The 13,421-nt window shown below is 45.7% G+C and overlaps 1 protein-coding gene across 3 annotated transcripts; it reads left to right on the top strand.

Annotated features, from left to right (window-relative positions):
* Window positions 1–604: 604 nt before the first annotated feature.
* On the top strand, window positions 605–10,253 carry CUNH2orf50 (chromosome unknown C2orf50 homolog). 3 transcript variants are annotated; one of them, XM_008850109.1, is made up of 4 exons: window positions 605–825; window positions 5,761–5,800; window positions 6,609–6,689; window positions 8,512–10,253. In XM_008850109.1, the coding sequence occupies exons 1-4, from the start codon at window positions 605–607 to the stop codon at window positions 8,593–8,595; spliced, it is 426 nt and encodes a 141-aa protein (XP_008848331.1). In that variant the 3' UTR covers window positions 8,596–10,253. The 3 variants fall into 3 exon arrangements, with proteins under 3 accessions (XP_008848331.1, XP_008848329.1, XP_008848330.1); XM_008850107.2 differs by having other exon boundaries at window positions 6,609–6,805; window positions 8,512–8,617; XM_008850108.2 differs by having other exon boundaries at window positions 6,609–6,825; window positions 8,512–8,611.
* Window positions 10,254–13,421: the final 3,168 nt, after the last annotated feature.

Genomic DNA, 13,421 nt, shown 5'->3' with positions numbered 1-13,421 from the left:
ACCCACCCAAACTCGGAGTCCTGCTCGGATCCCTGGAGTGAGACGCTGGCCCGCCCTTCTCGGAGAAGAGATGGCTCGAGAGTGAGCTGGGAGTGGAACCGTCTGCACCGCACGAATGTCCTGGGCGGGCACACACCCGGGGTCCGCCCCTTCCCAGGCACACGTGGGTGCTGCCGGTTCCCAGGGCGACCATCAACACAGGCAGGACTTCTAAACACAGCTGGGCACAGATGCTCTCCCCAGTCTGGAGGGCTTCTGTTACCATCAGCCACTCTGAGCGGGGTGGGAGAGGGGTGTCCTGTGGGGAACAGTGAGAAGGTCCCCTGTACAGGCTCTCCTTGGGTTAAAACAGGGGACGTCCTCTGAAAGGTTTCTCTCTCTCTCTCTCTCTCTCTCTCTCTCTCTCTCTCTCCCCCCCCCCCCCCTCCCCCTCTCTCTCTCTCTCTCTCTCTCTCTCTCTTTCTCTCTCTCTCTCTCCCCCCTCCCTCCCCCCTCCTCCTCCTCTCTCTGTCTCTCTCTGTCTCCCTGTCTCTGTCTCTCTCTGTGTGTCTATGTGAGTCTGTGTGTATGTGTGCCCTCCTCCCTTCCCCTCCCTTCCGCTCCCATGGGAAGCCGGCCCACGGAGGGGCTCTCCAGAACTACATCCGCAGTCCATACCAGGCCTCCTGCCTCAGTTTCCCTGGCCACCCGGGTTGGCCCTGCAGGGAGCAGGAGTCTTGCTGGTGGCCACCAGGGTCCAGGAGCTCCGCGGGAGGCCCTAGGTGTGCAGCAGGACCAGCTGTGGCGGGAACTCGTGGAGGCGGAGGGGCGAGGCCAGAGGCGCTGGTGAGTGTCCTGCCCTACCTCCACCTGCTTTGGGGTCTAAGAATGTTCTGGGGCAAGGGAGAATGTCTGAAAAGATGAAGGACAGAGCATGGGGCTGGGTTGACGCAGGAGGCAGGCTCTGAGCCAGAAGTGGGCTAAAGGGTCTGGAAAAGCAAGGGGAAGCCAGCCAGCCCCTCATTCTCAGTCTGACTGCCCCGGTTGTCCTACTAGCCAGGGCCCTGATCCCATCTCCTATGCACTGCAATCCCTCCAGCTGGCCACAGCGGACTAGACTGGAGGATGCTTGCAGCAGGAAAGCTGTGGCAAAGCCTGGTGAGGGATGCTGGCTTCCAGCCTTGGGGAAAGAGCCTCCTTCAGGCCTTCATTCAAAGATAACTGAGCCTTTGTGGGCTGCCAAAGGAATTCGAGTAGCTTTGGCCAGGGCTCCATGGGACCTCCATTCAGGGACCCAGCAGAGAAGTGGGGAGGCTAGGCTAGGTAAGTATGGTACCCCTGAGCTGTATTCCTACACCAAATTTGGTGTTTTTAAGACAAAACCAGAGAATGTCCTGTGGCTGAGGCAAAGTCGGAAGGAAAGCCACCAGAGAAGGCCATCCAAGCACTTGTCAAAGTCTAGATGCCAAATGTAAGGACACACTGTTCAGGGCTTTACCCATGGTCGTATTTTTAGTTTCCTTGTGTTTTTTATTTGTTTGGTTTGGGTTTTGTTGGTTATTGTTGTTGTTGTTTCAGTGCTGGGGATCGAACCCAGGGCTTTGCAAAGGCCAGCAAGCACTCTGTCACTGACTCAACACCCCAACCCATATCTAAATGACCAGTTTAGTAGGTCTCTGGGCCTGTTCATCTTGTATAACTGAAACTTTATGCCTATCAGCAGGCAACCCTCCACTTCCCCTTCCTCTAGCCCCTGACTTTTCTGTGCTCCTGTGACTTTGCCTGTCATGGAATCATGTGGTATTTGACTTTCTGTGTCTGGCTTACTTCACTGAGCATGGCCTTTGTGTCCATCCACAGTGGCACATGTCAGAATTTCTTTCTTCTTTAAGTCAGAATAATAGTCTATTGTGTGGGCATACCACATTTTCTTGTCCACTTTTCATGTCCACATTTTGACTATTGTAGCATGGCAGTGAATGTGAAGTACAGGTATACCTTTAAGATCCTGATTTCTGCCTCTCAGATCTTCAGAAGTGGGATCATACAACAGTTCTAGTCATGTTCTGAGGAACTTCCCTACCATAACCTTGCCAGTACTCGCTGACTTTTTGTGGATTTTTTAAATTGTTTTTTTGTTTGCCTGTTTGTTTTTGTTTGGTTGGTTTTGGTTTTTTATGTGGGTTTTTTCTGTTTTGTTTTTGCTGTTTTGGCGACTTTTATTTTTTTCTATTGACTGTCCTAACACACATGAGATAATATCTCAACTGTGGTTTTGATTTACATTTCCCAGATGGTATGTTACTTTTCTCAGTACTGTGACAAAATATTTGACAAAATGGACTGGCGAGATGGCTCAGCGGTTAAGAGCACTGGCTGCTCTTGCAGAAGACCTGGGTTCAGCTCCCAGCACCCACACCACAGTTAACAACTGTCTGTAACTCCGGTTTCAGGAGATCTGACATCCTCTTCTGACATCTGTGGGCATTGCACTTATATACATATCACTTATATACATAAAATAAAAATAAATTAAAAAGATAATATTTGACAAAAGTAGTTTAAGGAAGGAAGGGTTGCTTGGGCTCACAGTTGGAGGGTACAGTCCATCCTGGCAGGGAAGTCATGGCAGCAGGAGGTTGAGGCAGTTGGTCACATTGTGTCCACAGTCAGGAAGTAAAGAGTAATAAAGGCTGGTGTTCAGCTCTCTTTCTCCCTTTTGTTCAGTGTAGGGCTCCAGCCTACACATGTGGTACTGTCTACATTCAGAATTGGTCTTCCCTCCTTGGTTAAACCTTTCTGAAACCCTCGTAGACACACGTAGCAATGTTTCCATGATTATTCTAAATCCAGTCCAAGTGGACGATGAAGGTTAACCATCACAGTGAGAGATGTTGAACATCATCTGTTCTCCTGCCTTTGTTCACTTGCATGCCTTCTTTGGAACAGTCTCTCCTCGAGTCCATCGCCTGTTTTTCAAATTGGCTTGTTCGGCTTTATGCTATTAAGTGGTAGGGATTTCTTATATATTTTGCAAATTAACTCTTTATCAGATGCATTGTTTGCAGATATTTTCTTCCATTTCAGAGGTTGCCTTTTCCCTCTGTTGACTCTTTGCTGCATCCCTGTGGATATCTTGCTTTTCACCTGCGCTTTTGATAGTATATCCAGGAGGTCACTGTCAAGACCGCTGTCCTGAAACTTTCTCCTGTGTTTTTTTGTTTGTTTGTTTATTTTGGTTTTGTTCTAGTTTGTTTTCTATTGCTGTGATCAAACTGACCAAAAGCACCTTGGGGAGGAAAGGGTTTATCCAGTTTACACTTCATATCATAGTTCATTATTGAGAGAAGCCAAGGCAGGAACTCAAGCAGGGCAGGAATCTCGAGGCAGAAACTGAAGTAGAGACCATGGAGGAAGGCTGCTTACTGGCTTGCTCCACTACTTTTCTTATGTAAGTTATTGATTTCTACTTTATGTGTACGAGTGTTTTGCCTACATATATGTATGTGTACCATGTGCAATGCCCACAGAGGCCAGAAGAGGTGTCAGATCCTCTGGAATTAATTACTGACCCTTATTAGCCACCATAAGGGTGCTGGGAACGAAACCTGGGTCCTCTGCGAGAGCAGTCAGTACTCTTAAGAGCTGAGCCATCTCTCCGGCCCTAACAGCTACTTATAGAGCCCAGGCCCACCAGCCCATGGATGGCACCATCAATAGCAATCAAGATATGCCCACAGGTTAGCCCAATGGAGGAAATTCTTCAATTGAGGTTCCCTCTTCCCAGGTGACTCTAGTTTGTGTCTAGATGGCAAAAAATAATCAGCACAATTTTGGTTTTGTTTTGTTTTGTTTTAGGTGTTGTTTATGCTTTGGTCTTGTTATTTGTTGTTGTTGGCGTTATTTGTTTATTTTTTAGCTGACTTTTGTGTGTGGTCTAAGACAAGGTAAATGTTACTGTTTTGCCTGTGAAAAGCTATTGTACTGTAAAGGAAACAATGGGGGGTGGGGCAGGCAGCCTGCAGGAGGCTGAAGGAGTGAATATAGAAAAAGAGATTGTAGAAGAAGTGGACAGATGCCAGGAGCTCCAGCTCCATCAAAATATAAGCAGTAAATATCAATCTAACCAGATCAAGAATATAATTCTTTTTGGAGAGTGAGGGCAAGGGAGGCAGATCAGAATGCCAAATCATCATTCCTGTAATGGGAAATCAAAGGACTGGCTGGGGATATAGCTCAGTGGTGAAGGACTTGCCTGGCATTCACAAAATCCTGGGTTCTATCCCTAGCACAGAAAAAAAAAATTTAAAGAGAAGTTAATGGATAAGTTTAAATCTTTAAACAATACAGCAACAGAGGCCGAGAATAGAGTTAACTGGTACAGTACTTGTTACGGGACTGGGGGTGAAGCTCAGTTGGTAGAGTGCTTGCTTAGCGTGCATGAAGCTTTAGTTTTCTTCCCAGCATCACATAAAAACTGGGCATAGTGATGTACACCTGTAATCAGGAGTTCAGGGCCAGCCTCAGCTATATGAGACTCTATCTCTAAAAAAGAAAAAAAATCTAGCAATGGAGCCTGGTCTGATAGCATGCACCTTTAATTCCAGAGCTCCGGAGGCTTAGACAGAAAAGTTGCCTCAAGTTTGAGGGTAGTCTTGGCTACAGAGTGAGACCCTGCTTCTAAAAAAGGGAAGTGGGGGGAGACGGGCGTTGGAAGTATAATTCAGTTAGTAGATTGGTTGCCTAGCATGCACAAGCCCTGGGTTCAGTTCCCTGCACTGTATAAACCAGACGTGGTGGTTGTACTCCTATGATCCCAGTACTTGGGAGGTAGAGACAGGAGAATCAGGAATTTAAGGTCCTATTTTGATATATAACAAGTTCAAGGCCAACTTGGGATAAACATACTATTTTCAAAACACGGGGGCAAAAGGCTGAAGAAATAGGTAAAAGACTACTTTTAGAAACAGAGTCAGGCTGGGAGGCATGCACCTATAATCCTAACACCAGGTAGGCAGAGGCAGGAGAAGCTCAGATTTGAAGTCAGCTTGGGCTACATAGTAAGTATATAGTGAGACCCTGTCTGAAACAAAAGACTTACAAACATGGCCAAGAAGATGGCTCAGTGGGCTAAGACACTTGCTACCAAGTTCACCAAGGCACACCTGAATTCAATCCCTGTAACCCGGTGGAAAAACTGACTCCCACAGATTACCCTCTGACCTCAACATGGGCCTTGTGAGACACACACACACACACACACACACACACACACACACACTCAAACACACAATAAATAAATACAGTTTGAGTTGGTGAGGTGGGGGGTGCTCAGGAGCTGTGAAGGTGGGAAACAGAAGCTATTTTTATTGTTAAGTGCTGTATAATCATTTGGCTTTAAGAAACAGATTCCAATAAAAACCAAACTATTCTGCAGGTCTTCAATCGGATTACCATCCTCCCTTCTCCTGTCCTCACCTGCCTTGCTCAGCTACATCCCAAAAGATTTCCAGGGTTTGAGGACAGAAAATCATTTTTCTTCTGAAAATGCAAAAGCTCATGGCCTGATCTCAGCCATCAGTTTCCCTAGCAATGCAGGTGACAGTTAAGGAAACGTCAGTGGTTCCTACAGCACTGTAGATACAGCATGGGCCCTTGTTATTTATTGCAGTTCTGAAGTATTTCATCTCCTCCATGTTGTGATATAAAGACATAAACTCAGTGGAAGTCAGTCCAGAATATTCCAGAGAGAACTCACACTGCCTGTGCTTTCCTTTCCAGGGCTGAGAATTGGAGTTTCCTGAAAGATTATGATCCAATGGTAAGATGACTCACCCCTACACCCACCTAATCCCCCGCCCCCGCAAACATGCTTACAGTGTGCATATTCTTCCTTCACTAATATTTATTGAGTACCTATTCTGCTTAAGTAAGGAACACAATAGTGTTTTAAGGAACTCAAGGTCTGGTGGAGAAGAAAATATTTATATAAAACATTTAGAAAAGAATTCCTCAGTGATTGTTGATATATTAAAAATGATCTACCTGGAGGCTGGAGAGATGGCTCAGAGGTTAAAAGAACTGGCTCCTTCTGTAGAGGACAGGGAGTTCCGTTCCCATCACCTATGTGGCAGCTAACAACTGACTGTAACTCCAGTTCCGGGAGATTCAACACCTTCTTCTGGCCTCCATGGACATTGTATGGCATGGGTACACCCACATACATGCAGGCAAAACACACATGCACGTAAAATAAAAATAAGTAAAAATTTTAAAGTAATAAGTAAATAAAATCTTTAAAATGAACCATCTGGAAGTGACAGGCATTTGCTGCTTGCTGAAATTTCTTCCTGGTTGAGAAGACTGAAACATATGGGAATATGTATGTGCTCAGTCCCACAAGGAGAACAGACTTGATTAAATGTTCTCCCTGAGTCTAATATCTTCCCCTCCAGTCCATCCTCCACACTGCAGGAAGTGAATGTCATCAAGATCCCTTCTAGCTCACACTCTGTGGTTTCTAGGTCCGAACTGGGACGTCTGGGAGTATCCAGAGAACACCCCAGATATAGTGTGCAGGTTCCTTCTTTCCCCACCCAGAGTGTGACCTGAATGTCCTCTCTCCCTAGGGCAATAAGAAGGAGCCTGAAAAGCTGCCTGTGGACCTACCCCTCTTCTCTGACACATTCCCCAGCTCAACAAGCCGAGTGGTAGGCAGTAGGGTGGACACGCCCCTGGGGAGGGCCCTCACCCACATGGACTTCTTCTTCATGGAAGGCACTCGGAAAAGGAAGCAGGAGGATGAGCTCCAGCCAGTGTAGAGGAGGTGTGTGCCTCGGAGAGTAGGTATGGAGTAGACTCTGAGCCCAGGCAGCCTTTGGAGGATGCTCTTGGCCCTGGCCCACATGGTGCAGGGGGAGGATTACAGAAACCCACCCAGAATTCCAGAACCCCAGCCCTTCGAGCTCAGGACCCTGGGGACCCTGGAAAGGGAGGCCAGTGTCAAGGTCAGGAACATGTCTCCTGGGTTCAGTCTAATCCAGGTTGCTCATGACCTCTGTGCCTCAGTTTCCCTATTTGTAAGATGCTATCTTCACTGTCTTTGGCAGCTGCAGCAAAGGGCCACAGCTCAGTACTTAAGGCAGCACAAATGTGTCATCTTACCATCTAAAGGTCCTAAGTTCCATATGGGGAGTCCCTGGGCCAAAGTCAAGGTGTTAAGGAGTCGTGTTTCTTTCAGAAGTTGAGGAGGCATCTGTTTCCATACCTTTAAGGTTCTTTGGGCTGAGGTGGGGGCTAAGGGGTGGTGAGTAGATTGTTTGGGTGAGTCAAGGTCTCAGGTAGCTCAGGCTGGCCTCAAAGTTGCTATGTAGCTGAGGATGACCTTGGACTCCTGATCCTCCTGTTTTACAGAGCTGGGCCTGTTAGTTTCTACAGCTTTCATTGGCCTGCAGCACCTCACTTAGCTTTAAGGTTGGCATGGTAGTCACTCAAGTCCCTACCCACCCTTCCTCCTTCCTCTCTTCTGTCTCCCTCCTTTAAGGATCCCTTCTGATTATACTGGGTTTACCCTGATAATCCAGAATCATCTTTCCATCTGCTCAGAAGGCCAGCCTCCTTGGGTGAGAAAATGAGGGTTGAAAGAGAAGATGGAGAGTTGGAGACTTGGCTCAGTGTTGGAGTGTTTACACAGGGTCTAGGCTTGGTCTCCAGTGAGGGTGTGGTAGAATGTGTGAATTTCAGAAGAGCCACATCCTCATTAAGGAAAGCCATAAATCCCTTAAAGTGTCTAACTGGCCCTAAATTTGCAGCCTGGCTTGCTCAAGCCTTATCAACTAGTCACTCCCTGGACTGAGAGAGACTGTTTATAGAGCCTGTTTACTTTGGTGTTACAGATAACTCACCTGCTTGCCTGAGAAAATAGTCTTGGGAAAAGGGACCCTCAAAGATGCCAGATCCTGGCACAGAGTTAGCGCTTGCAGCTGTGTACAGCAGAGTTCCTATATAAGTCCAAACTACTGCCCATTTCAATGCAGATACTCATTCTGCTCAGAAGAGCTTATCAGCCTTTGCTGGGTTTCTTGAATCCAGGAAACCCATTCCTTGCCTGTTGTAGGTCTGACTCTGACTCTTATTTCTAAATTTTAAATTCCTTCCTTTTTCTGCCCTCCTAAATCTAACAGAGTATGCTTTTAATGATATTTTCTTGGGTTTTATTTATACTTCAGCTAACTTAAATGTCACTGTCATGTACAAGCATTGGAGTGTTTAATCCTCTCAGCAACTTTAGGATGGGGATGATGCTCTGTAAAGGAGGAAACTTTCTGGGAGTCTGAAATTGAAGCTGGGTGCCCTGTCTGATCTGAGATCACAGAGCTAAGCAGAAGTCACTGGTGAGAACAGTTAGGACTCAAGCTCACACTGTGGAACACAATAGTCAAGTCCCTGCCTATACTGATACAAAGATAGCTTTTAGGACTTAATATAGATGCAATCTCTTTCTGCCATGGATGTGATCTCATTCTTTTTCAGAGTGCATTGGTCAGTGACAACCATGCAATGCAACCCATCACCTCATTTCCAACACAGACTGGCACATGGCTGGGAATCAGCTGACCTTGACTGCCAGCATCAGGCTAGGGGTAGATCCCATCCACATGTCTCCATTCTCTTGGACCAACAGGCTCCTGGGACACAGGTTTCTCCCAGACTATCACCAGAGCACTAAGGTCTAGCAGGAGTCTCCTGCGTGCAGTGTCTGCTGCACTCTGCAGCCTACCTGTGTGGTCAGGGGCCCTCTCCAGACCCAACCTGCCCACCTTCCGCCCTCCACCACATTTGCAGGCTCTCCAGAAGGGTGCCTGCTTCTGACCTTCCCTGTTCCACCCATGGAGCCAAGGAAGTAGAGGTGGAGGGGCACTACACAAAGACCTGATGCCAGCCTCTTGTGTCCTTTGGGTCAGAACAGGGGAGGCTGGATAGGCCGTGCAGCCTCCAGACCCAGGCATGAAGAGATGATAACAAACATCCACAGCAGCACTGGAAAAAACTAAGAAGATTCATCTAAAATAGACAGCCAGTGCAGCTCAGAGTTTTAGGCTGGTCTATGCCAGAAGTCCAGCAGGGACTAGATTCAAGAGTGTAGAGCCGCAACAAAGCAGGAAGGCACCCTTCACTTTTGACTGCTGCTTCTCTCTGCTCTGTGGCAGAAGTGGCCTCTACTTCAGGTGATAAGGAATGACCACCAGCCATGGAGGTGCAAAGTGAACCTGAGGCATCTTCCTGGGCTGGAAATGATGAGGTGGTATAAAAGGACACAAGCCTGAAGGGGTGCCCACTGGCCAAATTTAGGACAATGTGGACATCGAAATGAAGAACAATAAGAGGCCAAACCTGACGACCTATGGCTGCCCTCTCCCCGATGGTCACATCAATGTCCACCAATTCCAATTAACAACAAAGAGTCAGCAGTTTATACCAATGATTTGCTTTGTGGTTTTCTGAAATGATGTCACTCTAGCCTAGGCTTCACCTCAAGCCCATAAACTTCCAACTTCAGTGTCCTGAGTATTGGGACTACAGTCCTGTACCACTGTGCCCAGCACCAATAACTTAAAATTTTTCAAGTACTAAAGAACTCTCCTTTGAGAACTATAGATAGAATAAATGAGAACAGAAAAAATCACCATTGTATGCGCAACACAGTAATAACTGATTTAAGTATGCTAATAAATGTCTTGGTAATGACTGATTTAAGTATGAATTAATAAAGGTCAAAGATTTTTAGGGAACAGTAAAGGCCAAATTCTAGAAGCTTCTGTTTTAATCAGCTTCTTAAAGTCAACCCCAGGACAGTTGGCACAGTGTCCCCTAAAAGGACACTTCAGGGGTATCACCTGCATTACCCAAGGAGCCCTCCTGCCAAACAGATAATAGGGAGTAAGGGTAACCCGAGAGGCCTCAGGGAAGAACAGAGATGTTCTGCCATATCGTTGGCCTTGATTCTTTCAAAATATTACTGTCATGAAAGACAAAGGGAGGTGGAGGCAGTGACCCAGGTTAAAGGCAGTACAGACTGTGACCTTGATTCAAGCCCAAGAGACTACAGAGACCACTGTAGAGAGTAAATATCAGATGATGGAGAGACTATGAGGCAATAGAACTGCATCGGCCCTGTAGTACAGAGTAGGGTGATCATCTGTGGTTATGTAGAATGCAGCTTCCCAGACTGTGGCTCTGACCCCATGTGGGGTGTCCTAGTTAGCTGTGACTGTCACTTGACACAGCCTGGAGTCACCTGAAAAGGGAGTCTCAAGAGATTTCCCAAATCAGGTTGGCCTGCATATCTGTGAGGGATTATCTTGATTGTTAACTGATATAGGAGAGCCCAGCGCACTCTAGGCAGCACCCTTCCCTGGGAAGGTGGTCCTGGGTTGTATAAGAAAGCTAGCTAAGCTTGGGCCTGTGAACGAGACAGCAAGTAGTGTTCCTCCATGGTTTCTGCTTCAAGTTCTTGCCCCAACTTCCTGCTCTGAATTTCTGCCCTGACTTCCCTCAGTGTTGGACTATCACCTGGAAGTGTAAGATGAAATTAAACCCTTTTTTCCTCTAAGTTGTTTTTACTTAGAGTGATCAGAGCAACAGAAAGGAAACTAGAAGATGGGGTCTTCAAAAGAGTTGGCAACATTCAATTTTCTGAATGTACAATGACCAAAGATTAATTCAAAATCATAGTGAATCCCAGGTGTTTATGGCAGCACCCTTCTTAATGCATCATGGAACTTTACTGTAGCCTTGGTTTTGAGCACACACCACACACATTCTACATTGCATATGCCATCCATCACTCCACACCAATGAATGGCCTGAATACCTTGGCTCAGGTTTGAGACAACTAAATTATGAATTGAGTGTTTTAACTGTACAAAGTTTGCTGCTCTTATAGAAACATGCTTTAATTATGGAAAACAAAGACTTAATATTTTCCTACCATCATTCCTTAGCATGTAACTGTCACATTAGCATGCCTTTGGGTGGTGGTGCTTTGAATGTTTGCTGTTCCAGGGGGCTGGATAGATGGCTCCATCATGTCCATTGCAAAAGCATGAGGACTGAGTTTCGATCCTCAGCACCCACAGAAAAGTTGGGGGTGGTTATCCACTCTGTAACACTAGCACTGTGGGCAAGGGGGTGCCATGGAGACAAGATCCTCAGAGCTCCCTAGCCAGCCAGTCTTGCCAATCAGTAAGTGCTGGGCTCAATGAGAGAGTCTGTCCCCAAAAACATAAAGGTGGGGCTGAAAAAATGACTCAGTGATTAAGAGCACTTCCTACTCATGCAGAGGACCACGCTTCAGTTCCCAGCACCCACATGGTGGCTCATAACCACCTGTAACTCCAGTTCCAGGGGATCTGATGCCCTCCTCTAGCCTCTGGCGGCACCTGAGTGCACAAGGTAAGGGTGCTGCCTACAGTGGGCTAGGCTCTCCTATATCAGTTACCCATACAGCAAAAGATTCAAACACATAAAAAAATGTAAAAAATTTTTTTTGTCTTTTTGAGACAGGGTCTCTGTGCTGGATAGCTTTAGTGTCAACTTGACACACCTGGGTTGAGGGAGCCTCAATTGGGGAATTGACTCCATTGGACTGGCCTTTGACAAGGGGCCAATTGTGCTGGATAGCTTTCGTGTCAACTTGACACACCTAGGTTGAGGGAGCCTCAGTTGGGGAGTTGCCTCCATTGGACTGGACTGTTGGCTATATCTGTGGGGCATCTTCTTGATTGTTGAGTGACATGGGAAGGCCCTGCCCACTGTGGGTGATGCCACTCCTGGGTAGGTGAGCCTGTGTTGCGTATGAAAGCAGGCTGAACATGGGCCAGGAGAAAGCCAATAAGCAGCATCCCTCCATGGCCTGTGCATCAGCTTCTGCCTCCAGGTTCCTCCCCTGAGTTTCCACCTTGGGCTTCTGGATGTACTGTTGAACTGTGACCCAGGAGCTGAATGCTGAATAAACCCTTTCCTCCCCAAGCTGGTATTGGTCAGAGTATTTTGTCACAGCAATGAAGAACAAACTAAGACAGTCTCCCTGGAATTAAAGTGTGCCACCACGTCCAGCTAATATTAAATATTTAATATTAAAAATAAATAAAATCAAAAATATAAGCTGGGTGTAGTGGTGCCTGCCTTTAATTCCAGCAATTGGGAGGTAGACACAAGCGGATTTCTGTGTAATTGAGGCCAGCCTGGTCTACATAGCAAGATCTAGGCCAGCTGGGGTTATAGGGAAACCATCTGGAAATATCCCCCAAACAAAACCCCCAAAACTATAAAGTAAAACAAAACAACAAATTTTTAAAGGTGGACAGTAATTGAGGAAGGCCTTCTATCAACCTCTGGCTTATATATGCATGCACATCCACATGCACACATAAACATGCATATACTGTTGTATAGTGTCATGTATGTGCACAAAATGTCTCTGAGTTGCTGAATTGAGTTTAGTTTTAAAGAGTTGTTAAGTGGGAGCTGGAGAGATGACTCCATGGTTAAAAGCACTTGTTGTTCTTCTAGAGAACCCTGGTTTGGCTACGAGCACCCACAACTGTTTGTTACTCCAGTTCCTCATTGCTCTCTTCTGGCCTCCATGGGCATTGCACACATGGGCCGCACCTACATACTGCGGACAAAACACTCATACACATAATTTTTTTAATTGTTAAATATATTTGGTTTTGGATTAAGACAGAATTTCCAATAATTTCTGAAATGACCTTAAATATACTCTGCCATTGTGTGCTACTTATTTTTGCAAAGGGGCAACTCTCAGCATTGGCAATCATAAAATCAAAATATTGATCAACTCTGAGAAATGTTGAAGATGTTCTGTGCTCTGCAGTATCAAATATTCAGCCAAGATTTACCAAGATTTAATTTTTTATGTAAAAATATATATGCCTGGGGCTGGAGAGATGGCTTAGAAGTTAAGAGCACTGTCTGCTCTTGTAGAGGACCAGGTTAGTTCCTAGCACCTACATATGGTGGCTGACAACTGTCCATAACTCCAGTTCTAGGGGATTATGACACCCTCTTCTGACCTCCATAGGCACTGCATGACATAGATGCCCTTATATACATGCAGGCAATATACTCATACAAAATAAAATATTAAAAATAAACATGGCCATCTCATTAGTATGCAAATTTTCTTTTTTTTCTCATTAGTTAACAAATTATAAAATAATAAGCAAACAAAAGAATTATTTTAAGAAGCTTCTTTAATATTATTTTTATTTTTTTTCTAAGATGCATCTTTTTCAAAATTGGCTGTAATTTAATTGTTGAATTTTGAATTATTACTGTTATACAATATTGTACTCAGTATAAACCCTGTTTCCCCCAAAATTAAATGAGGTTTTAACCTTTAAACAAGATCTCTGTGT

This window comes from Nannospalax galili, unplaced genomic scaffold (assembly GCF_000622305.1).
Source record: "Nannospalax galili isolate Female #2095 unplaced genomic scaffold, S.galili_v1.0 scaffold100, whole genome shotgun sequence".
Classification (NCBI taxonomy): Eukaryota; Metazoa; Chordata; class Mammalia; order Rodentia; family Spalacidae; genus Nannospalax; species Nannospalax galili.
Note: the sequence above shows the minus strand (reverse complement) of the source record. Positions and strands in the feature narration are given on the sequence as shown.